Raw genomic sequence first — 23,790 nt, 5'->3', positions numbered from 1 at the left:
GAGCTACAAGACGCTTGCCTCTTCCTTGGGGAGCCTGGATTTTTAGCACAGTGGGGGGTGTTGGGTTTACTTGATAGGCACATGCCTTTCCTTACCTGGTAGATGTTGCCACGGCAGGTGAACCCATCCCCGATGTAGTTGGGCTTGCAGGTGCACGTCCTTTCTTCTCGCCCCGTGTGGTTGCACACGGCAAATTCACTACAGCCACCATTTTTCTGGTAACATTTCCAAAGGGGGTTGGGGGTCAGAGCAGCGGGTCTCCCAGTGCCAATATTCACGAAGCAGCTCTGCACTGACATTTATTTTTTTGACGCATTCTCTGACTTGTTTGCAGAATTTGCCCCTCTCCTGAACTCACGTCTCAGTTCCTAGATTTGGAAGGGCCATTTCTCCACACACCATCCCGAGATGCTCGAGTCCCACCCAGCAGATCTCCAGCCCCGTGCAGACAGGCCCAGAGGTGCCACATGGAACATTTCTTGGCCAGAAAGGCACCAATCCTGTCTGACAGTTCCCAGCTTTCGGCTTAAACTCTAATCTGGTAAGAGCCAAGGAAACAGTCGTCAGCTGGGAGGCTATGGGTAGAAAACAGACAGGACACGCCACCCTGGTTCCACAAAGGGCCTAAACCTCTGGGAGCTGGGATGGAGAGCTAACATGGAAACAGCAGAGCAGCTTTCAGAGCGGATGCTCGTGGGGGCCCCGGGAAGGACTGCGTAGCCCAGGCTGTTTCTAAAGTGGGGAGAAGGTAAATTCAGGAGAAAGAACCCTGCGGGGATGATGGGCAAGGAAGGCCATGGACCCAAACTCCTGCGGTGAACGCCTCTGACCTCCCCTTCCTCCAGCTCGGCTCCTGGAGGCCCTGGGAGGTGGCACCCAGCGGGGGCGCTGCCTGACTCCTGCCCGGCTGCCAGCTCCGTGAGCTCTCCAGACTGGCCTCCTACAGACCACTCACCATCTCCCCCAGGTACCCGGATTTGACTCTGGGTTTGGAGCTGCCACCGGATGTGGACACTGTGTAGGCGCGGCACGGCGGCTCCCCTGCACGGACCCAGCCCAGGACACCGAGGGCCCAGGACCGACCCCTCCCTGCCACAGGGCGTCGTTATCTCAGTCCACACGGAGGCCTGGGACCTTGCGCCCCCCCGACCAGGCAGATGCCCCCCCCACCTGGCAGACACCCTCCCCACTTGGCTGACGCCCTCCACAGCACCCCTTCCTGCCCCACGAGCCCTTCCCGGGCCTTCCGCACTCCTCACCTCTACTCAGGTCCCCACACTCTCCGCCTCTCCCCACAGAAGTCTATCGGCCTCTCTATCTGCCTCTTTGGAGAGGGACTATCCCGCAGACACTGTCCCGCACCCCAAGGAGCTCTTCCTGCCTTGCCCTCACTTCAGGGGCTCCAGGAGTGGGGCGCTGGGCGGGAGGGTGGGCAAGGTGTTGGGCTCATTGCTCTTCCTCGGCTGCCTCAGAGCACCTCAACTCCCTCATCCTTCCCAGGCCCCCCCAACCCTGCACACTGGGAACCCCTGACCCCTGACCCAAGCAGGTGCCTGGCCACCACCTTTCCCTCTACATGGTCGTGGTCCTCAGGGGCATCGACACCCCTGTCAAGGGTCTGCCTGCCGGGAAGCACTCTGCTCTGCCCCCACGTGACCCCATCCTGCCTTTGTCTCTGTCAAGCCCCTGCCCTCGCCCACCCCTCCTCTGACTGCAGGGCCCTTTCCTCCTTGGAGCCACTTCTTCATCCCTGCATTCCCACCCACTTGCTGGGCTCCCTGGCCCCCCTGCTCCCCACCCGTGTCCCACGGGATGGCCCCACAACTGCCCCCCTAGGCTGGCCTGACCCCAGGGTGCTGCCACTCGACTCCCTTTCAAGTCCTTATAGGACTACTCAGGCTTCCGTGCTCCTCCAGCGCCTTTATACCAGAGAAGCCACTTGATACCCTCAGTGGTCCCTGCACCTGCCAGCCCCTGGCCCTGGCCCCCAGCTCACCCCTCAGCCCACACCCCAGGGAGAAAGGACATATAACCACCCCAACCTCCCACTGCCCCCATACCGTTCCCCAGGCTGCTTTCCTTCCTAAACAACTAAAAGGGCCACAGGGGTCTCTCCTTGCTCAGGGCCAACTCTCTACAGGAACACACTAGGCGGCTTGGTCACTGATGAGCTCCCAGTGCCCACATGGGCCTGGTACCCAGGGGACAGCCACCGACCCGGGGGGGAGTCACCTGCACCGGGTGTCCCCCAGATATGGAGAAATTGGAGCACCTAGGTCCTCGCAGGACTAACAGGGTGTTGGAATGTGGTCAGACAGGCTGATTCACAGTCAGGGCTGCGTGCAGTACATGACTAGGAGGGACAGTAACTGGCTGGCTGACTGACCAATTGAACCGACTACCTACCTACTTGGCTGCCTGCTTGGTTGACCCACTAACCTCCTACCTGCCTCCCTACTACTGGCCCTGTGCCCTAGGGCTCAGCAGGGGGCTCTGGGCCCCCTCCTCCTCACCCCTGTACCTTCCTTCCTCCCCTCACAATCCACCTTCCCTCCTTCAGGAGGCATTTCCTTCTCTCTACTGGGTCGTACTCATCAGCAGGAAAACATACTTTACTACAAGCACTGCAAGATGTGACCAAGGGTGCTGCCTTCGAGGGAGATGGACACGGGTTCAAGTTCTGACCATGCTGTGTGCTCACTCAACACCTAATGGGTCTGTCCATGTCCTCAGCCCTGGGGTCATGAATGTGACCTTGTTTGGAGAGTCCCTGCGGAGGTGACTAAGGACCCCAAGGTGAAGCAGGAGGAGTCTTCAGGGCCTGACTAAGAGAGGACCTGACGCCTGCACAGAGGTGGAGGCCATGCGGAGAGGAGGGGAGGCAGAGAAGGGGTCTCTCCAATGACAGCTGGAACAAGGGGGAACTGCACCTCCTCCTGGGCCACCCCGGCCAGGCTGCTGCCACGTAGCCCCAGGCCTGACTCACCGTAAGGCAGGTGTTGATGAGCGTGCAGACCTTCCCGTCTCCAGTGTATTTGGGCAAACAGTTACAGACTGCCTGTGGGGGGGGGGAGCGGGTTACTTCCCCAAACACTGTGCAGGCTTCACACTCAGTGCCATGGCCATGCCACAGGCATCTCTATTTGGTATGGGGGTGTCCAGCTGCTGTGGGAACTGTCACCTTATAGCCCAGCTTTGCGGCTGAAAAGCCATGGCCATGTGGCTCACCCCGAGGTCTTGGTGTCTTCGTGCCCATGGCGCCCGAGTGGCAGGGGCTTTGGAACCACTTGAGGGGCACAGGTAGAAACAGAGCCACCGTTTGGCTCAGGAGGTGGGGGGGTTCCAAACTGAGGGAGGGGACACCATCTGCAGGAGGCTGGGGACAGTCTTCTCACCCTCATTGCTGTGGTGTTCTGCTTAGGAACTTGCAGGCATAGAGCCAGGGGGCTGAGGCCCAGCCATGCTCTGGCTACCACACCGTGCATCCCTGGGGCAGGGCACCTGGTTCTGGTGTGTCCACCAGCCAGGTGGCTTTTCCAGTCCACATAAAGCCTCTCCCCAGGACAGGGGCTTGGGTGTGATGTCCCCGTGTTGGAGCCTGAGGTCACGGCCAGGGCCAGGTGTCCACTCCTCTGCTTCTTCCTTCATTATGTGCCCTGACCTCAGCCCCTGACCTCTCCCAAGACCCCACCCTGTCCCTGGCCGCTGTCCTGGGCTGAGGTCCTGTCTCAGAGGTGCGGTGTTCCTCTCATGGCCTTTTAGGTCTGGAGGAGGATTTGCAGACGGCCTGGGCACCATGTGCTTCGAGGTGTTCCTTCCTCCACAGGTGGCTTGACAGAAGAGCTCTGCTGAGCCCTAAAATATGTCTAAGGTAGTCCACCACTCACTTTGCTGGGTTCCCCAAGACATACATGTAGTTCTTTCAAAACAAGTGTGATTTTTTCTTTATTTTTGGGTGCTTTATGCACCTGCTTGTTCTGCCCATTGAGAGACCCGGTACTGAGGTCGGGGGCCTAACGAGGTCCATAGAACATGCCCTGGGGACTTCACTTCGTTGTGCAGCTTCTGATGGAGCTCACTGCCTGGCTGCTATGCTGGCTCCAGCTGCACGGTGTGCTGTGCGGAGTGATACACGGCTGAGAGGGCTGAAAACCGCCATGGTCTGCCATGGCCTATGTATTTCAGAGCCTTGGGCCAGGGAAAAAGTGTGGAATTCGGACCTCAGAGAGCTGAGCATTGTTGGAAATTTTCTAGATGCTTCTGCGACTGTGTGGTGTTGGCCGCTGTTTACGTCTCCCCCGTGGGAGGAAGCCACTCTTCTAGGGACCCTGTCTGCACTCACTGCCACCACTTCTCAGTCCCAAAGAATGGCCCCTGGGAATTCATTCAGATTTCCCCCTAAAGGATTTGTTTTACTCTGGTGGTGCTCACAGACCTGTTCTCAGCTCCCTCGCTCAGTTCTGGGTCTGAAGACACAGGAATTTGGTCGGAGGAAGTCCTAGGGCCCTGGCAGGCAGAGCTCACCTGGTTGGGTCCCGTCTGCGTGCACTCTGCATTCCTGTGACAGCCACCGTTGTTCTCCAAACACGGGTTAATCTCTAAAACAAAAAGCCAATGCTTGGCATGAAAATCAAGGCTCCTTTTCAAGTAGAGACACTTGAGGAACCAGGCGGGCCGGCTAACTGAACTAGGGGAGGGGCGTCTGCCCTCCACGTAACCCGTAACCCAACAGGTTCCTCAGAATCAGCTCCTTTGGGAGGGATGGTGCCCGGAGGCACAGTCTGTGGGCTTGCACCTGTCCCTTTACTGAATAGTAGGAGCACTGGCAGCCAAGGACTTAAAATAATAGAGTCTCAGAGCCTCATCTACCATGTTGTGAAGGAAAACATTCAGGGATTAAACCAGCCGCTTGTAACTATCAGAGCAGATTTGCTTCAGGGAGAATCATCGACAGAGCCTCCACCTAGGAGGACGTTTAACGAGGAACAGGGTATTTGCGTGGTGTTAAGGTAGCTCTGCGCGAATTGCTTATCAGTGGCTAAGGGGAAAGGCAGCTGTGTGTGGAGACCACAAATGAGAGGCAGCTGGAAACAGCCCACAGGGCGATACCCTGAGCAGGACGCACGCAGGGTCACTGCTGTGATACTACATGCACCACCTCGACAGGATCATGAACAAACATCAGACAAACCCCAAATCAAGGACGTGCTATGAAAACCAGTTCTGGTGGGGGCTGTATTCTCCCCAAACGTCAATGTCATAAAAGAAAGCAAGGGAGGGGAACCATCCCCAATTCAAGGAGACTGACTGAAAAGACGTGGCCACTAACCACAACGCCCATCCCTAAATGGGATCCTGCGCTAAGTGTGCCCAAACAGGACATTATTGGGTCAGCGACAAAATCTGAATACAAAGTATCACATCAGTAGTGAAGTGACTGACGTTGGTAACTCTGGGGGGTGTGAGAATTTACCCTCACTCTCGAATATGCTCGAGTGTCCACAGGTAAAGGGAATGTGATACATACAGTCAACGATCTGAAGGGTGGTTATTTCCAGAATGTACCCTCTTGCAGCGCATATGCATTCTCTAATTTTTCTACGGTGAGAATGTGCTACTGTGTAAAAAATAACTAATAAGGGGATCCCTGGGTGGCGCAGCGGTTTAGCGCCTGCCTTTGGCCCAGGGCGCGATCCTGGAGACCCGGGATCGAATCCCACGTCGGGCTCCCGGTGCATGGAGCCTGCTTCTCCCTCTGCCTATGTCTCTGCCTCTCTCTCTCTCTCTGTGTGACTATCATAAAAAAAAACAAAAACTAGTAAGTGTCAAGCAAAATTCAGTCACCACCATAACATCTAACTGGAGAAAGTCTCTCCCTTTTCCCCTCTCTGAGTGACTTTCGGACATCGCACCCCCTGAACAGCTGTGGCCACATTTCCACACCCACTTGCCTTCCCGGCTACATCCACGTAAAGGTGGTTCTGGGGGCACCCTGCCCTGCTGGCAGGGTCACTGAGCAGGGCCCTGACTCCTAAGCAGGGCACTGGGCCGGGCGACGGCTGCTACCCACCGAGGCACACGACACCGTCACCCGTGTAGCCTGCGCGGCACACGCAGCGCCGGCCTCCCGGTGTGGTTCTCCTGCAGTCGGCCTCCGAGGAGCAGCCCCCGTTGCTGGTCTCGCAGGCGTTGATGGCTGCAGGGGAGAAGTGGGACTGAGTGTGAGTGGTCGGGGAGCCAGCGACGCCGCGTCCCCTGGGCAGAAATGGACAGTGCTTCCACGTGTCAGGTGCTGGACTGCGTGTGAATGATTCAAGGCAGCGCAGGGCACTGGGTGTCTTAACTGCTTGATTCTACTGGACACTTAAGGAAGGACAGGTACCAGATTTTCACAAATGCTTCCAAAAGCGAGACGAGGGGAGATCCAATGAGGCCACTATTGCCCTGACACCAAAGCCAGGCAGGGCCAGCCCAGGATATTACCAACCAGTATTCCTTGCACGTGTAAATGCAAAACTCCTCAAGAAAGGAGCCTGGGGGGCTCGGCAGCTGGGCATCCGCCTTCAGCTCAGGTCCCAAGATTTGAGTCCCGCCTCGGGCTCCCTGCAGGGAGCTTGCTTCTCCCTCTGCCTGTGTCTCTCATGAATGAATAAATAATAATAAAAAAAATTCTAAGAAAAAAAACTCCTCAAGAAAACACTTGTAAGTCAAATTAGACAATGTATAGAAAGAATCGTGCCCCATAACCAAGTGGGAATTTGGGTGCAAGGTGGCTTCACATTTAAAAATCAATGAATGTACCACAGTGTATCAATAGAACTAAAGACAAACCTACACGCTCATCTCAAGAGAAGGAACAAAGCATTGGGCAAGACTCAGCGCCTTTAGTAATAAAAACTCAATAGGCGAAGAATAAAGGAAACTTCCTTAACCTGATAAAAGGATCTCTCTATATAGAATGGAATCGAGAGCCCAGAAACAAGCTCATTTACCGAAGGGCAACTGATTTTCCACAAAGATGCCAACACATCTCAATGGGGGAAAGAATAATCATTCCAACAAATGAGACGGAGACGATTGGATCTTCACATACAGAAGAAGGAACCTGCACCTCAGCCTCACGACCTGTACACAAATTAATTCAAAGTATTTCGAAGACCCAGATCCACTCGGAGTTCCCTCATGTGACCGTGGACAAGTGGCTCAGTGACCGTGACCCTTGGGGTCCACCCACAGAGGTCTGTGCACAAGCTCAGAGACCCTGACCTGAAAACGTATATGAAAGCGCTAGAGAAGTGCTGGATCCTCTCGTATTAACTTGTGTCCTCCCGCTTTTGGGTGTTTTTTTCCTGAAAACCGAGGGCAAGAAAACCCCTCCAGCTGCTGTCCCCTTCAACTGTTCTCACTGGCATACCATGTAGTTCCTATTGTCAGGGACGTCTGGGGCTGGGGTCAGGGTGTGTGCAGGCTGGGACAGTCCCCAGGGTAAGGCGGTCTAGAAGCAGGTGGCGGGTTCGCCACGCGGCTGCACTGTCACCTGGACCGAAGATTGCCTGTACGAGGCACGCCAGGGAAAAAGGGCACCCAGCGTTCCTGTCGTTACAGCAGCAAATACGTGGTGGGAGCCGCAGCGGGGAATCAGCTCACGTGGGCTGAGATTAGCTGTGTGCCAGGCTGGTCTGAGGACCGTCCAGGGGTTAGCCCAGGCCGGTACCCAGGGGTCGGGGTGGGCAGGGGGCGGGGGGAGTCTCTGAGTATTTACTGCCTCCAGAGAAAAAAAGAAAGATGACGCAAAGATGAGCCAAGCGACTGTCCGCAGGTAAGAGAAGTTGTAGGAACTGGGACTGGAAGCTAGGGGGATGTGAGGCTGCCTCGTCCTGGGTTACACAGGAAGGAGGCTTCACCCCAAACTGCTATGCAGGGCAGACAGTGCCTGAGGGGGTGCACAGCAGGTGAGACAGCTGCCCTGCCACCTGGGAGGCAGGGGGGAGCATGGGGTCCAGCCATTGTCCCACCCCAGAGTCCCCAAGCCTGGGCCACACCTACGCCCATCACAGCAGGACTTTTAAAGTTGTTCAGGTGAACTTGTTGTCGGTTGCCCTCAAGGCTGTGACCCACTATTTGGGGAAGAAAATAGGTGCAGGGGGCCTGGGCATCCCTAAACCAACACGGGCCCTTCTGTGAGCAGCAGCTCCCTCGCCTGGGGGCATAGCCAGGGCCCGTGAAGGCCAGTTTGGCTTCAGTGGCCGGCAGTGGCTGCCCCCGCAGGCCCCACCTCACTTGCCTGTGCACACGGTCCCATTCCCTTGGAATCCTGCTGCACATCTGCAGGAGGCTGTGCCGTTGGCATTGAGGAGGCAGCTGCAATGAGAAAGGGCAAGTGCCATCAACAAAAGAAAACAAAAACCACCCAAACCCAGAAGCCCAAACTCAGGAACCACCTGTGGCCACCCTGTCCACCCCCGGCCCCCCGGCCCTGCCCCCACGGGTACTCAAAGGTCTCGGCTCAGCCCTGGCAGAAGGGGCCTTCCTAGCGCGGCCCTGCCTGGGCAGTGAGCACTGTGCACTGCACTCACGTACCATTGGCCCGCAGAGAGGGTGAGGCACCCCAGCCCGCACTGGGCCCGGAGCATTCATGAAGAATGAACGGGGTGCCTGGGTGGCTCAGCGGTTGAGTGTCTGCCTTTGGCTCAGGGCTTGACCCCGGGGGGTCCTGGGATCGAGTCCCGCATCGGGGTCCCCACAGCAGGGTCCCCGCAGGGAGCCTGCTTCTCCCTCTGCCTGTATCTCTGCCTCTCTCTCTCTCTCTGTGCGTGTCTCTCATGAATAAATAAATAAAATCTTAAAAAAAAAAAAAGGCTGGCTCTGGCAAGGTGATGGCAGCTTTTTCAGAGGGAATTGTCGTTTCATACTTGATTGTGTCCTAACTCCTCAGAAATGGTCTCAGGACATGACGGCCCCTAGGTGGACGCTATGAGGGAAGGTCCTGTTTGCCTCAGCCCCAAAGGAAGCTCCAAGGTACATACTTGGCACTAGTGTGGCATGTCCCACGGCAGTCGTCTTCTGTCACCTCTGGAAAACAAAATCCCTGGGTCAGTCCTTTCCCACACCCTGCCTGAAGGACTGTCTTGGGGGGTTGATCCTGAGGAAAGATGTAATGTCTCAGAAGTAATGACACGCATCATGTGAACTTTGTAAAACTTAGTGATCTTGTGAGCCCCCCACCCCCCCTTTTTTTGCATTGGCTGCCGGGAAGCTCCGAGCCCAGTCAGCAGGGCAAATATGCTGATGGAGTGTGTGCCGCATGCCAGGCCCTGTGCTGCTGTGAGCGCACAGGAGGGGAAAACACAGTCTCCAAACTCAGGATCTGCATCCGGATGCGTGTTCCTCTCTGGGGCCTGATTCTCCACTTTGGTTTATATCTCCTATGTTCCTTATTCTTTCTAGGTTTTCATCGTTTTATTACAGAGAGATATAAACAAAGAAAACCTCATTACAACTAATATTAAAAGGTTTTTTTTTCCTCCTTTCGTATATGCAAAAATAACCCAGGGCCACATAGGCATTCAGCAGGCACCTGTTATCTATTAGTCCAATTCATTCCTAAATTTCCTGTGCTCAGAGGCCCAGCTAGCGCATGTCCCCACAGGGCGGATCCAGAAAGAAATCGTTGGAGATAAAGGAGGAGGCCCTAGGGGGCAGGTGCTCATACTAAGAGCTTGGGGACGGAGCCTCATTAAAGCGCCCGTCCCACAGAAGGTCCTGACCACAGGGGTGGTGGCCCGCACTGACAGCCCCGGTTGGGGACGAGGTGCAGCCTGGTGCCTTCCTGCATGCTGTCCCCTCCCCCTCCAATCCCTGTTGCTTGAAATATGCAGGTATTTCAGTCATGTTTTAACTCCTCTCAGAACTTCGAGCCAAATCTGGGGCTGTGCTTGTTGTTGTTTTATTTTATTTGTTTGTTTAAGAGAGAGAGAGAGAGAGAGAGAACAAGCGCATGAGCAGGGACAGGGGCAGAGGGAGAAGCAAGCTCCCTGCAGGGAGCCCGATGCGGGATCGTGGGAAATAAAATCTTACCTACTGCTACAGGGTGAACATGTGTCCCCTGCCTCCCCTCCCCCCAGTCCTATGGGGAAGCCTCATCTCCGCCAGGACGGTACTGGGGGCTGGGCCTGGGGAGCTGGTCCTAAAGGTGGAGGGTGCACAACTGGCTTTAGAGCCTGTCAGAGATCCTGGAGGGCACTTGCGCCTCTTCTGCCCTGTGAGGACATGAGATGGCAGCAGTCTGCAAGCCAGAGGAGGATTCTCACCTGAACCTGGCGGTGCTAGCACCTCACCTCACACTTCCATCACCCAGGACGCTCAAGAGAAACCTGCTCCTAATACGTCATCTTGTTTACAGTGTTTGTTGCAGTAGCCCGAACCCAGACATCTGTGCTTTGGAAAGTCATCTGTGACAGTCGTGCAGAGGATGCCACCAGGGGCAGGGGGACAGGTCATGGGGCTCCTGCTGGCAGCCGAGCGGCATGAGGGATGGTGGGGTTAGAACAGTGTAGACATGTGAGTGAGGGAGGAGGGAGCAGGACTGGGAGGCCTGGTGGCCCAGCGGCTTCCCTGGGGAAGCAGGTGGGGGAGGACCGGGTCTTCCTTCCAGCAAGGGAAGAAGGAAGAGGGTGTGTGGAGCCTATCCTCGGCACATTAAGAAGCATCAGCACAGGGGCGTCCAGGGGGGACCTTGGTTCAGTATCTGCCTCTTGGATTCGGCACAGGCCCTGGCCTCAGGTCTTTGTTGTGAGCCCGGTGTTGGGCTCCGTGTTCAGCGGGGACTCTGCCTGAGACTCTCCCTCCCTCTGCCCCTCCCCTGGAGCGCTCTCTCTGTCTGAGGTAAACACGTAAATCTTAAGGAAAAAAAGGAGCAACATCAGTGAGTGTGGTGGGGCTGGGGAGATGGGCCCTGTTAGTGGGAAAACAGATGGATGCGCTCCCTGAAGGACAGTGTGGCATAAGCAGCCAGCCCTTCCCCCAAAGTGCCTGCTCCTCACTTAGAAACCCCATCTCTAGAAACCAGAGTGGGTGAATCAGACAAATGCAAAAAGATGTGTGTATGAGACATTCACTGCAGCATGACGATGACGATAGGAAATCGGTCTCAGAAAGTGTGAGGTAGTTGTGTAACAGAATATCACATGGAAATGAACTGATACTTACTGACATTTATTCACATGGAAAGATATCCATCCCATATTGTGGAATGAGAGCTGCCTGGGGAGCGTGGTGTCACCCTGTAAGTTCATACTCCCAGAAAAAGACGGGGCGGTGAATGTAAAATATCAATGATAGCTCTTTCCGGCTGTGGAAAGGTAGGTCTTATTTTCTCCTTTATGCTCTTCTTTTTTTCATGATTTATTTATGTTTTTGAAAGAGCATGAGCACAAGCAGGGGAGGGGCAGAGGGACAAGCAGACCCCTGCCGAGCAGGGAGCAGGGAGCCCACACAAGGCTCCATCCTGGGATCCTGAGGTCGGAACCTGAGCAGAGCCCCCACGGCGCCCCTAAAGGTGTCATTGGGGGGGGGGGCTTGCCCTTACCGGTGTCACATTTCACTCCTCGCCAGCCAGCATCACAGTCACAGGAGCCGTCACCTGAGGGTCCTTGGCTGCATCTCCCGTGGACACAAGAACACACTAAGGGGAGATCGAAGTGGGATACAGGGCAGAAGAAAACTGTTAAACGTCCTCACTACCGCAGCCCACCGCCAAGTCCTTCAAACAGGCAAACGGACCTCCCTCCAGAGGCTCAGCCGCCCAGAGGCTGATCCCTTGCTGAGGGCAAAGGTGATCTCAGCCCAAGCCCCAGGACCTGGTGAGTCTACTCTGATGTAGAAAACCTCCTTTGGAAACTTTCTTTATCTCTACACCCCCAAGATCCATGTTGGCAGCCACCCCCAAGCATAAGGCCCACTGATATACATCTAGGGGTCTCATGACTGAGTTTTTACAAAACAGTAATAAATGATCTTTCCTAACAATAGCTGGGCCCCTAAGGATCCTGGAAACCTTGTCTCCAAAACACCCGGGAGGCTTCTGCTCTCCATACCCACCTCCCAACCTGAGAGTCTACGCTGGGCCCTCCCCGTGACCCTGGTGCAGCTCTTCCTGCCCATGAGTCCTGTCCGGGTGTTCTAACAAAACCACTTTTCTACCAAAGACATCTCAAGAATTCTTTCCTGGCCACTGGCTTCGAGCCCTAATGTCTTTCCTACATCGGAAAAGCACCCACAGGTCGTTAGTCCTTGGACCCATGTTCAGGGATCGTTTACTAGAAGCAGCTCTTCACATGAAGGGCACCTCGGTCTCTAGCCTGGTTCCAGAGAATCACTGTCTTCATTGGGCTGGGCTGGCAGGAGGGGCAGGGGCAGGGGCAGAGTCGGACCAGGTCGTGACCTGTGGGACTGGGTCGCACTGTGGGTCGGTGACCCATGCGGGGCTAGTGTGCTCAGCTGAGGCCATCTGAGGACGCAGGGCGACACCTGGATGGGATCAGGTTGGCTCCCTAGGGTCTGTCCACTAGGTGTGTGGACCTGCGGCGGCTCTGCCTACTTCAACCGCATGGAACAGCAGGTCCTTGGTCACCTGGCAGCCCCGCCTCTGAGAACTGGTGGGAAGCCTTGGGGTGAATGCCTTCCCCCCAGCAAGGCGTTCAGCCTTGGGGCTCAGCTGGCCCCAGGAAGGTAGAGCACGGATCCCCCGTGCAGAAGTCCTGCACACGTGAAAGCAGAAGATGCTTCCAAATGATGGGGGGGGGGGGGGCGGTGCTAGACTTGCAAATACGTGTTATGTGGTCCAAGGACAAGGATCCCCTTACATACAGATTTTGTCTGGCTTGGAGGAACTGATGACAAAGCAGTGACACCAGCGGCAACGTATGACTTTTAGGGCAGAGTTGAGAAAAATGCCTTGTTTTCTCATTATGGGATAGGAACCTGTTCCCAAGCATGTGTCCTCCCCGGAGGAAGTCCGGGTCAGAGAATGCAAACAGCTGATGATTTTTGCGAAATCAGCTTAAAGCCTGTGGCCTGCTGACGGTGAATTAATGATCTGCCGGCAAGGGACAGCACAACTCAAAGGCAAGGCTCTGGGGCCCAGCAAGACATGCATTCAAATATCAGGCCTCCCCCGGGTGCAACCTCGGGGGAAGCCCTGCAGCCCGGCCTTCACACACAGGCCCCCCTGTGAGAGAGGCGCACAGGTACGTGGGAGGAGCCGGACACCTAGCACCCACGGGTGCTTCACCTCTGAAGCAATGTCTGGGCCTGAGAGGCTAGCTGCGGGGCCAGCGCACAGGCAGACGGGAGCCCGCAGTTGGCTGCGGGGCAAGGAACAGATGGCAGGGCGGTCAGGGGGTGGGAGGGTGCGATTAGTGACCTGAGAGTGTTTGAAAACCGGGTTCTATGCAAACAACCCAACCCAGACATCCTTATAATCCCCAGGATGACAGAGGTGGGGCTGGGGGGGTACCCTGGGGGGAGTACCCTGGGGGGGAGGCGGCGGGCGGAGCAGTGAGGGTGGGGCAGGCAGGGTGCGCACCTTGGTCGCAGTGGGCCCCATAGGCACCAGGGGTGCAGGTTTCACAGGCCGTGCCCGCGAAGCCCGGTCCACACTCGCAGGCGCCTGTGCCGTTCACGCCGTCCAAGCAGATCCCGTTCCCGAAGCACACGTTTCCCGCTTCCCCAGGGCAGGGCTGGCATTGGGGGCCATAGAAGCCGGCACAGCACTCTCGGGTCTGTAAGGGGGACCAGGCCGGGCTGCACGGGGCAGGGGGGCCCTCCATCCGTGGGTTCTGGCCGCTATGGGGTCCAGAAAGTGGGGGGGCGGGGCTGGGTATGCAGAGCTTGGGGGCTGCTGGAGCACGGGGAGGGGGACAGGAAGCTTGGGGGGCTGCTGGAGTGAGGGGAGGTGTTGGGATGTGGGGTGGGTGTGGGGAGAGACAGGAATGAGGCCAGAGGGAAAGGAGGGCAGCAGGAACAGAGAAAAGAGTACTGAGGGGGTGGGGGGAATTTAAGAAGACGAATCATGAGAGACTCCTGACTCTGGGGAGCAAACACAGGGTTGCAGGAGGGCAAGTGGGGGAGATGGGGTGTGACTGGGTGATGGAGGGCACGTGATGGGATGAGCACTGGCCGTTATACTGTATGTTGGTTAATTGAATTTAAATAAAATATTAAAAAACACAAAACCCAAAAACAACAACAAAAGAATGATGGTGGTGGTGGGGGGGTGATTCTCCTCCCCAGGCTCCTGACCCCTGACCCTGTGCTCCTGAGCCCTGACTCTATGCTCCTGACCCCCAGGTCCTGTGCAGGAGAAGCCCTGGGCATTTTGGATGCAGATTTCTTATCTTTCCCAGAAGCCTTATGGACTCTGCCCTTGGCCTGGGGCCCCCTTTCTTCCTGTTCTTTTCATTTTTTATTTTAATTCCAGTACAGTTCACATGCAATGTTATCTTAGTTTCGGGTGCACAATATAGTGATTCAGTAAGTCTGTACGTTACTCAGTGCTCGTCGTTATAAGTGCACTTTTTTGTTAAGACTGTATTTATTTGGGCAGCCTGGGTGGCTCAGTGGTTTAGCGCCGCCTTCAGCTCAGGGCCTGATCCTGGAGACCCGGTATCGAGTCCCACGTCAGGCCCGCTGCATGGAGCCTGCTTCTCCCTCTGCCTGTGTCTCTGCCTCTCTCTCTCTGTGCCTCTCATGAATAAATAAATACAATAAATTGTGTTATGCACACAGACACACACAGAGAGAGATAGAGACACAGGCAGAGGAAGAAGCAGGCTCCCTGGGGGGAACCCGATGCAGGACTCGATCCCAGGACCCCGGATCATGCCCTGAGCCAGCGAGGTGCCCCATAAGTCACACTTTAATCCCCTAAACTGCCTTTATTCCCGAAAGCACCAAACTACCCACATCTATACAACTCAGCACTCATCACATTAAGGGGGCATTACCACAGATCACTAACGATATTCCCTATGCTGCGCTTCTCATCCTTGTCCTGTTTGGTAACTCGAAGTTTGTACCTCACAATCCCCTTCACCTATTTCACTCACTCTCCCTCCCACCTCCCCTCTGGCAACTGCCAGTTGGTTAGCTCTGTGTTTAAGAACCTGGGTTTTTTTTTTTTTTTTGGTTTTGCTTTGTTTTCATTTTTTGGGGTTTGTTTCCTTGTTCCCTTGTTTCGTTTTTAGATTCTGCACAGGGAATTATTGACTCACAGTGTCTTACATGCAAAGCGAATATAACATTATATGTTAATTAAACTTCAGTAAAAAAATAAATGGCTGAGCATGGCTGTGTTCCAGTAAAACATTTTTGGATACTGGGAAACAAAACCCAAAAAACCCACAAAACCTTCTGCATCCCCAAGCTCTGCAGCCTAAGGGCTGAATCATCCTGTTTCTGTAGGGTTGGCAGAGGCGATGTCTGGTCTTCTGGGAAAGAAGCAGGATAGGAAGTTATAGAGAATTTTCTTGCATATTCCAAAGCAACAGTGCAGAAATGCTGAGCTCTGGGGCCTGTCTTCTAAACAGCCAGGTGCACCTTCTCTTTCCTTCTGGCCCTGCCGTGACCCGAGGTGGTCCTCCCAGACTCTCAGTCCTTCACTTTCCTCACGGTGCAAGGGAATATCACAGCTTTATCCTGTTTCCCGACTGAGGTGTCTGTCCTGAGTTTTCCTGCCACCTCTGCTACCTGGCAGTGACAGCGAGGACAACGAGGGGGAAGAGGAGAGGCAGAAGGATCGATGTGAAGGCATCTGAAAAGTGTGACCTATGATATGACTTCCTGCCAGAATTGGAAGGGCAATTCGATCGTTGTACTCACAATGATGGTCTTCACACATTTTGCCTGGCACCCAATGAACAGGGATCGCTTGCCCATGAAATAGATGGTGTAGATACATCTCTTTATCTCTTTGCCCTGTGGAATGGAGATGCTTGTGTCAGCTCTTTGGTGAGGAGGAAGTTCCAGTTCCTAAGGGCAAGTAGGTGGGTGACATCCTGAGTTTTCTGTGCCTGAAATGTCCTGGACAGGGAAGGGGTTGGCTTCTTGGAGCTGCTTTGTGAAAAGGAGACATGCAAACTCCATGTTGGCTGCCAGAACTGAACAGGTGTCAACAGCCAACTGATTACATCTTACAGTGTTTCTGCAACAAGAACTTTGGTCTAGAAAACCAACTCACGTTAGGAAGATTGTCAAGGACATTAGATAAAGACATCCTGCAATAACAAGATTTGAGTCTAGGGAGAGAATCAGCATCGTATCATCACAAATTCTTATTCTCGTGCGATGAAAGGTGCAGAAGCATCTATTTTTTTGGTCATTATTAGAACATTACTAGAAGTAGCTTTTGCAATAAGTGGCTACGAGAAACCCAGATTGGTTGTCAACTCAAAGACATGTTTACTTCTCCCAAGTTTGCTGTCTGTTTATTGGAGAAAGTTGTAACTTCAAGTGTAAAAGGAAATCAGGCAGGTGACATTCACCCAGATTGGATATGGTTTTGGGTGTGGAGTCTGCCTTGTCTGATAAGATTCCTTGCTCTTGTCCTCACCTGGCTTCTGGGATTGGAAGATGTAGAAAGTGAAAAATCCCTCCCTGTATTGCACATCAACTGATGTGAACCCCAGCTCCTATTTAGGTATTAATTAAATTTTGCTTTGGCCCCCCAAAAAGAAATAGATTCAAGACTTTAGAAAGATGAATAAGAGAAGGTAAAATTAAATTAAAACCAAGTGCAGGAATTGAGGGCAGTGAAAATGAGGTGAGCTTGAGGCTCATTTCCTTCCTTCCTTTTTTGGGGGGGGGGTTCTTTGTCTGATTTAGACCTCCTGAGAGCTGCAAACTACTTTGTAAAGCAGACAAAATACTTACCAGTGGTTTAGTTCCAGCTGGGCAGATGGGTTGCTGGAAACACTTCCCACATTTTCCCTTCATAAAGCACAGAGAGGAAAAGTGAACATTTCATGGTTATTACTATTAGCGCAAAGTGAGGCTGCAAGTACTTTGCAGACCTTGGAGTTGAAGGTTTTAGGATATAGAACTGTGACTCAGAAAGGTATTAGGGAGGTTCATCCAGTTGACCTCTGTCCTATTCACTTAGGCTTGCACTCCAACTACTCGAGGCTTGGGGTGTCTGAGCATCGCTTTCCTCTATAGTACCCTTCTGATGCTGCTACTAATCCTTTACCCAGAGGAGGTCTTATCCCATTTACACCCCAATTCCTTTAATAACAGCCTCATGTGTGGAAAATGCACTATTTGGGGAATTGGTCCAGATTCTCAGGCTAAGACGATGGGTCACACTTAACACCCTGTCTTGGGAGCACCCGGGAGCCGAGGGCTTGGCATGCAGAGGATACGCTCTGTCCTACAACAATGAGCGCACATGAAGAATGTCAGAAATTTTTGAATGTGACCCATTCCTAGGACAAGAGGAGACTGATGTGACTAATTCTTAATGTATTCCCACCAGACAGGACAGTGTGGTCCTTCAGGGCTCTGGCTCTGGGGCCTGGATTTAACTCCTTGCCTGCCACTTGCTGGTCCTGTGAACCTGGGAGCATTACTTGACCTCTTGGTGGCTCCCTTTCCCCATCTGTAATATGGGGACAGCAATCATGCCTATTTTGTAGGGTGTCATGAGCACGGATTGATATATGCAACATGTGTATCGACCTGCATAAAATCCTTATAACTATATAAAGTATGGGCAGTGCCTGGTGCCTAATAAGTGCCTCCAACATCAGCAGTTGTCACTGTTATGGAAAGGCCCCACACCTTCCCATGGGCTGGAGTCCTGGGATTGCATTCTCTGTTACATGGAAATACTCTCATCTCCGTATTTTCTGTCCCAGCAGAGCAGGCGTGGCCAACAGCTGCCTGGGCACACTGTAGGCCCCTCTCTGCACCTACGCGAGGCCTGGCCTGTTTCTCTCTGGGAAGACAATGGCTTGAGTCTTGCTCTATACAACTCTCCAGGAGGTTCCCTGGCACCGACGCTACGGTTCATTGTGCCGGACTGTGAGCCCACACAGAGGGCAGGGATCGTGTCCTATTTATCTTTGATTCTGCTTCTTCATTCACCACAGATGCTCATTCAGTGTGTTGTTGAACTGAACTGAGAGACCCGGATAGATGAATCATATGCTTAAGAAATTCACAAAAAATGAAGCCAACAGTTGCCTCATTGGCCTTGGATATCACTTACTCGCACAATAGTAGTGTCGTTACTGACACACCTGTTCTTCTGAATTTCCAGAACTTTCCCCAAACCGTGGATCACTCCCTTGTCAGTGGCTGCGTTGGTGTAATTTATTGGAGCCTCGTTTACATACAGCTGTGAACAAGAGGGTCGAATGTGAGTTTTATTGTGGGGATTTCGAGGGAAACAGGGAAGCTAAGGGCCCGAGGCTATGACATCCCAGCAGCTGGGGGATGTGTCCGGCAGTGTTCCCCTGGAAGGTGACGCCCGCTCGTAGGAAGTGCTCTCCTCATGGAGGGGAGTCTGGGTGACAGGCCCGCATCTGGCACCATGTTGTTGTGTGGGGGACCTGGACTCCGTAACTTTCCTCTCTCAACCTCAATTTCTTCTTTTGTAAAAGGAAGAGGCTGCTCTAGATCACCTGTAAGGTCTCTTTCCACCCTCATGTTAGTTGATTTGTGACTGAAGAATCCTGACTCACGACGGTCACATGAGTCTCACTGGCGAAAAGGCTGTGTGGGCAAGCTCAGCTGTGCCCGGGCGGTGGCCCTGGCGGTCTGAGCACCTGCCCAAACCAGGCACGGAGAACGACCCGCGCTGGCCTCTCAGCACCCTTCTCCGGTAACTTGTAAGCAACCTGCAGAAAGGCCAAGCCCCCGGCACTTAAGAAAAAAAAACAATGAGCATTTTTTTAGTTTTTTTGCTTGTGAAAAGTGTTCCAGTGGGTGGTACCCTCTCCCGGGGCATGCTGTGTGCTGTGAGGTTCTGTGGTATACACTGCTGACTCAGATTCAAGTCTGAGCTGAAACTTGTTTTGTTTTGTTTTAGGAGAGACCACTGGGATGATTGAGTGATGCAAAACAAGCAAATCCATCCATTCATTCATCAGTATAAATAATATAATTGGGAACAAATTGTTCTTTAAAGAAATTGGAGGGATCCCTGGGTGGCGCAGCGGTTTGGCGCCTGCCTTTGGCCCAGGGCGCGATCCTGGAGACCCGGGATCGAATCCCACGTCGGGCTCCCGGTGCATGGAGCCTGCTTCTCCCTCTGCCTGTGTCTCTGCCTCTCTCTCTCTCTCTCTCTCTGTGACTATCATAAATAAATAAAAATTAAAAATAAAAAAGAAATTGGAGAGAGAGCGTGCGTGCGTGCATGTAGGTGTGGGGTGGGAGAGGGGGATCCTTATTGTCCGAAGGAAACGTTGAGTTTGGATCCAGTAAGGGTTTTAGAATGACGGATAACATCCCACGTTTTCTGCAGCCGTGATACTGAAATGACTCCTTGTAGGTGCTGAAATGTGAACTGCCCTGGCACGTCCAAGGCCCTTATGATTCAGCTGGAATCAGGTGAGTTTCCGCTGGGCGTTGAGACAAATCGCGGTGGACCCCACAGAGGTGGGGTCTGAGATTGGGAAAGCAGCGGGAGGCTGGAGGCTGGTGTCAGTGGGGCTGCAGCACAGACGCCCCAAAGCGGAGACACGGAGCTGCTTGAGAATCAACAAAGTGATGGGACTTCTGATGCTGTAACCCTGTGGATGTGGCCTTAAAAAGAGTCTGAATAATTCTCATTCTCAAGAGCACTGTGTGCTGCATTGAAATTCTTATCTGAGCGCAAGCTAGCTGGCTGTGAGGGCTGTCCCCGCGGCTCCCTCGCCCCTCCAGGAAGGGAAGGAGTTACCGGGAAGAGCAGAACCCTGACCGGGACATAGAAGCGTTTGTGTATGATGAGGTAAAGATTGCTTTGGACCCAAGGATTTCCAACCAACCGGGAAATAAACGTGACAGAGCTGACCCTGATTCAAGTGATCGTGAGACAACGTTCATCTCTACGTGACGGAGCAAGGAGTGATACGGATAAACACACAAGACATCTATGTCCTTTACCAACAACAAGTTGCCTTACCAGGACAAATAGGGAAAGGATCTCCTCAACGTCATGACGTGACAGGTGGGATCATTTACAGGAGTCAGAGGAAAATACCTGGAGTCAGCTCTATCTGTAACCAAGATTTAGGCTCTTTTTTTTTATTCAAGCAGGTTGAAACAAAACGTCCGCAAAAATTCACTTGTGAAAAATGATGATACCACTGAGAATGTTGTTTTTAACACGGCACTTTTTAAAAGGACCAAAAAAATATTATAGTTAAAAAATGTCTGTGATGGGGTACCTGGGGGCTCAGCAGGTGAGTGTCTGCCTTTGCCCCAGGGCATGATACCAGGGTCCTGGGATGAGTCCCACATCAGGCTCCCCACAGGGAGCCTCTCTGTGTCTCTCATGAATAAGTAAATAAAATCTGTAAAAAAAAAAAAAAAAGTCTGTAATTAAACTTTCGTCCTCTCAATACGGTGCGTAGTCTACCTGAAACAATGATTTATTCTTGTTTGTTTTCCTCGGGAGGATTTATACTAGGGCTACATTTGGGTTTCTTGTTGAATGTCCATAAACGATCTTCTTCCTTGAGGTTTGAAATAGGTCATCAGAATTACGCTTGAAGTACTTTACGTGTCTTGTCTCATCAATTCTCTTGCGTGAATTCTGAACACGGACCTATTTAGAGGTTGTATGAGATGAAGGCTGGAGCGCTGGTGTGGGGGTCAATTGGTCCTAGGACCGCGGTCTGGACGATCAGGCTGTCGGGCCATCACTCATGTGGCCGCTGGGTCCCACCTGTCAGTTGGCCCCCAAAAGCCGGTGCCACGTCCTGGGAGTTGGGCTTTGCTGTGGGTCCTCTTCTATCTTACAGACTGCTTGGGGACTGCCCAAGGGCTGTGTCAGGACTCAGTGTCAAAGGGTTAGTGCCAGGACTGGTGAGGCCCACTCTAACTATCCCAAGGCTGGTGCCGGGGAGGGCGAGTGAGCAGCCTTCTAGTGAAAGACAGGCAACTGCGCTTTGTCGGTAAGGCTCAGGGAGCACTGGGGTGACGACGGATCATGGGGGAAAGGCCAGCACCCCTAGGTTTGAAGTCACAAGACCTCACCTGGCCATCCTGGAGAAAGAAGCCAAGTAGGTAGGGGAAGCCCAGCATGGTCTCCCGGTGCATGCCACTGTGCAGGTCATTCCTCAGCAGCTTCTCTTCCAGGACCACGTGGTACCTGAGTACGTCCTCCTCCTGGACAACAAACAGAATTGGAAGTCACCCCGCAGGTCAGCGAGTCTGTGGGCCCTAGGAGGCTGCCAGGCGCCAGGCACGGTGGGAGGGATAGGAGCCACAGGTTGTGGAATAGGAAGCTGTAGAGGCATCAGGCACAGTAGATGTCAGATACTGAATGGAGACACATCACCTCACACTTGGCCAATCTTCCAGGTGGGATGGCCCAGAACTCGTGCTGTGACCCTAAAACCCAGGTGGAGGGCATGACACCTGATGGAGGGTTTTAAAGATGATTTATTTGAAGAGCATTGCTAGGAAGGGAGAGTCCCACACCTCAGCCTGTGTTTCACCTCAGGGGCCTATAAGAAGATCTAGCTGGATTTTTTGAAAGATGGGATGTGTGTTCTCTGCAGATACAGTGGCCTGTGGGATGGGGGCGGTACTGAGACCTGAGGGTCTCACACCTCAGACGGTTGGCAGGCTGGTCCATCATGGAGGGAGGAGGGGTGTCGCTGTTCCGGGACAGCGCGTCCTGTGAGCTGGAGGACTGGGCCTGAGGTCCTGTGTTGGAGGACTGCCTCGGGGGGCACACAGGCCCTGGGGAGAAGCTGGAGGCCTAGGGTCTGAGGACATGACTACAGGAATAGGGTGCATGCACACGGCTCAAGGGCAGTCAGAGACAACCAGGGATGAGCAGGGTCCCTGAAGAGCCACAGGAGCACTGGAGGGAGGGAAGGAGGGATGGGAGGGAGGGATGTGGGAGGTGGGGGATGGGGGGCTATAAAAGATTAGTCACTTGAACATAATCTCTGCAATTTTCTCTCTCTGTGTCGTAATAAATATTTTATGGATTCACAGGAAAAAAAAAACCAAAAAAGGAAAGAAGGAGGGTGAGTGAATGAGACACAGAGAGGAGAGTGAGACAGCACGAGCGTGGGCTTTGCCCCTGGGCCCAGCCCAGAAAGAGCGCTGGCTTCCCAGGACATACGGGTCAGGCATAGCACCTTCCTGCCCCTAAGGTCTCCTGAGCGACCACTGAGACTTCCTGCTCTTCAATGTCAAACCTGATGCCACCACAACTGAGCTCACTGAGCCCGGGATGGGGGTGGGGGTGGGACCAGAAGCACTGCTGGGCAAGGCTGGACGCAGGTGACTTGATGGTCTCTCAGCTCCCAGCCTGCCCCTGACTGCCCGGGACCGCTGTCTACAACTGCCTGTGTCCCGACTCCTGCGCAGCTCTGCCAGTGAAAGTGCTGGAAGGAGGCTGAGGCCAGTCAGAGGGAAGGAGGGAGAGGGGGTACGTCTCCCCTTTGCTCCCTGTCCTTGTGGGCACCCCCAGCCCACCTGCGCCCTGGGAGTGGCAGTGGACTCTGGGAGGGCTGTCTCCCCGACGAAGCGGCTGGGGCGGGCAAGGCACTCCACTGGGTCTGCTCCTGGCCCCCAGGCCCTGGTGGGGGGAGGGTGGGGTCAGAGCGCCTGGCGACCTGCACCTTCTCCATAGCCTGAGAGGTTCTGTGGGCTGTTCCGTTTCTGAGTTGCAGTGACTTTGACCTCTGCCCTTTGCTCTCCCACCCTGGTCGGGGGCAGGGAGTGCCTCCTGCAGCTGCCACCCCACGGCTTCTCTCTCCTCTTCACCTGTCACCTACACCCACACCGATTTGTGCCCAAGAAACCGTTCACACTATTAAAGTCTCTCGGGCACCATGTCCTGCCCCTGCTGGCCCCTGGCTGGCCCCAGAATAAGACAAAGGCCCTGCGACTCTGACAGGGCTGGAATGTTTTTCTGAACTTAACTGAGACTGTCTTTGTAGCTTCAAATGATCCTTGGGCTCTTGGGGAAAACGAGGTTTCATCCCAGGGCAGCAACACCTGAACAGGTTCGCTGGGCGCGGGCAGGCTGGGGAAACAGACGAGGGTGGTCTCTGCCCCCCCAGAGCTGCGCTGGCCACTTTCAGGAGTAGGTCCCGCCTTCACGGGCTCCAGAGCCCCCTGGGCCAGTGAAGGCCCAAAGGACCACTCATAACACTGCACAGATGCTGGAGGGTGTGCAAATGGTGCACACTCACAGGACAGATCGTCTGATGGCTCTGAGGCCAGAACTGGCCGGCTTCCCCGAGGAGGTCAGAACAGATGTGGACAAGGGTTGGGTGATTCAGGAGGTAGTGGGTGCATGCGCACCTATGGGTGCATGTGCACGCGTGTGTCCATGTGTGTCAGTGTGTGCGCGTGTGTGTGGGGGCATGGGGGGCTGTGCAGGAGGCATGAGGTGGGGGGTCGTGTGGGGAGCACGGGGGGGCTGTGCGGAGAGCATCGTGGGGGTTCCATGCAGGGAGCACAGAGGGGCCTTATGGGGAGCACCAAGGCCAGAGGCTGCTGAGCGTGCAGTACGTGCCAGCGCGCATCCCTGTCTGAAGCTACAGGGAACAGTGTGCTTGC

General features: G+C 54.0%; 1 protein-coding gene and 1 long non-coding RNA gene across 7 annotated transcripts in view; one reads left to right on the top strand and one right to left on the bottom strand.

Moving 5' to 3' along the window:
* STAB2 (stabilin 2) overlaps positions 1–23,790 on the bottom strand; it is a 139,565-nt gene that overhangs the window by 34,567 nt on the left and 81,208 nt on the right. For all 5 annotated transcript variants that reach the window (XR_013350892.1, XM_077846120.1, XM_077846118.1 and 2 more), the window contains exons 34-45: positions 21,241–21,372; positions 18,266–18,394; positions 16,930–16,986; positions 15,880–15,975; positions 13,586–13,781; positions 11,588–11,683; positions 9,027–9,072; positions 8,285–8,361; positions 6,071–6,196; positions 4,525–4,598; positions 2,987–3,058; positions 96–215 (exon numbers count right to left, since the gene is read on the bottom strand). Coding sequence is in view for 4 of the 5 variants with exons in the window: in XM_077846120.1 (XP_077702246.1) it covers positions 96–215; positions 2,987–3,058; positions 4,525–4,598; positions 6,071–6,196; positions 8,285–8,361; positions 9,027–9,072; positions 11,588–11,683; positions 13,586–13,781; positions 15,880–15,975; positions 16,930–16,986; positions 18,266–18,394; positions 21,241–21,372 (1,221 nt within the window). In the remaining variant the exon portion in view is untranslated. The remainder of the gene's footprint in view (positions 1–95; positions 216–2,986; positions 3,059–4,524; positions 4,599–6,070; positions 6,197–8,284; positions 8,362–9,026; positions 9,073–11,587; positions 11,684–13,585; positions 13,782–15,879; positions 15,976–16,929; positions 16,987–18,265; positions 18,395–21,240; positions 21,373–23,790) is intronic.
* LOC144282464 (uncharacterized) lies at positions 11,111–20,576 on the top strand. Of its 2 annotated transcripts, XR_013350897.1 has the most exons (5): positions 11,111–11,360; positions 11,614–11,861; positions 18,317–18,415; positions 18,660–18,887; positions 19,088–20,576. It is a non-coding gene; the product is annotated as an uncharacterized LOC144282464 (long non-coding RNA). The 2 variants fall into 2 exon arrangements; XR_013350896.1 differs by lacking the exon at positions 18,660–18,887 and having other exon boundaries at positions 11,124–11,360; positions 19,088–20,575.

This window comes from Canis aureus, chromosome 13 (genome assembly GCF_053574225.1).
Source record: "Canis aureus isolate CA01 chromosome 13, VMU_Caureus_v.1.0, whole genome shotgun sequence".
Classification (NCBI taxonomy): Eukaryota; Metazoa; Chordata; class Mammalia; order Carnivora; family Canidae; genus Canis; species Canis aureus.
Note: the sequence above shows the minus strand (reverse complement) of the source record. Positions and strands in the feature narration are given on the sequence as shown.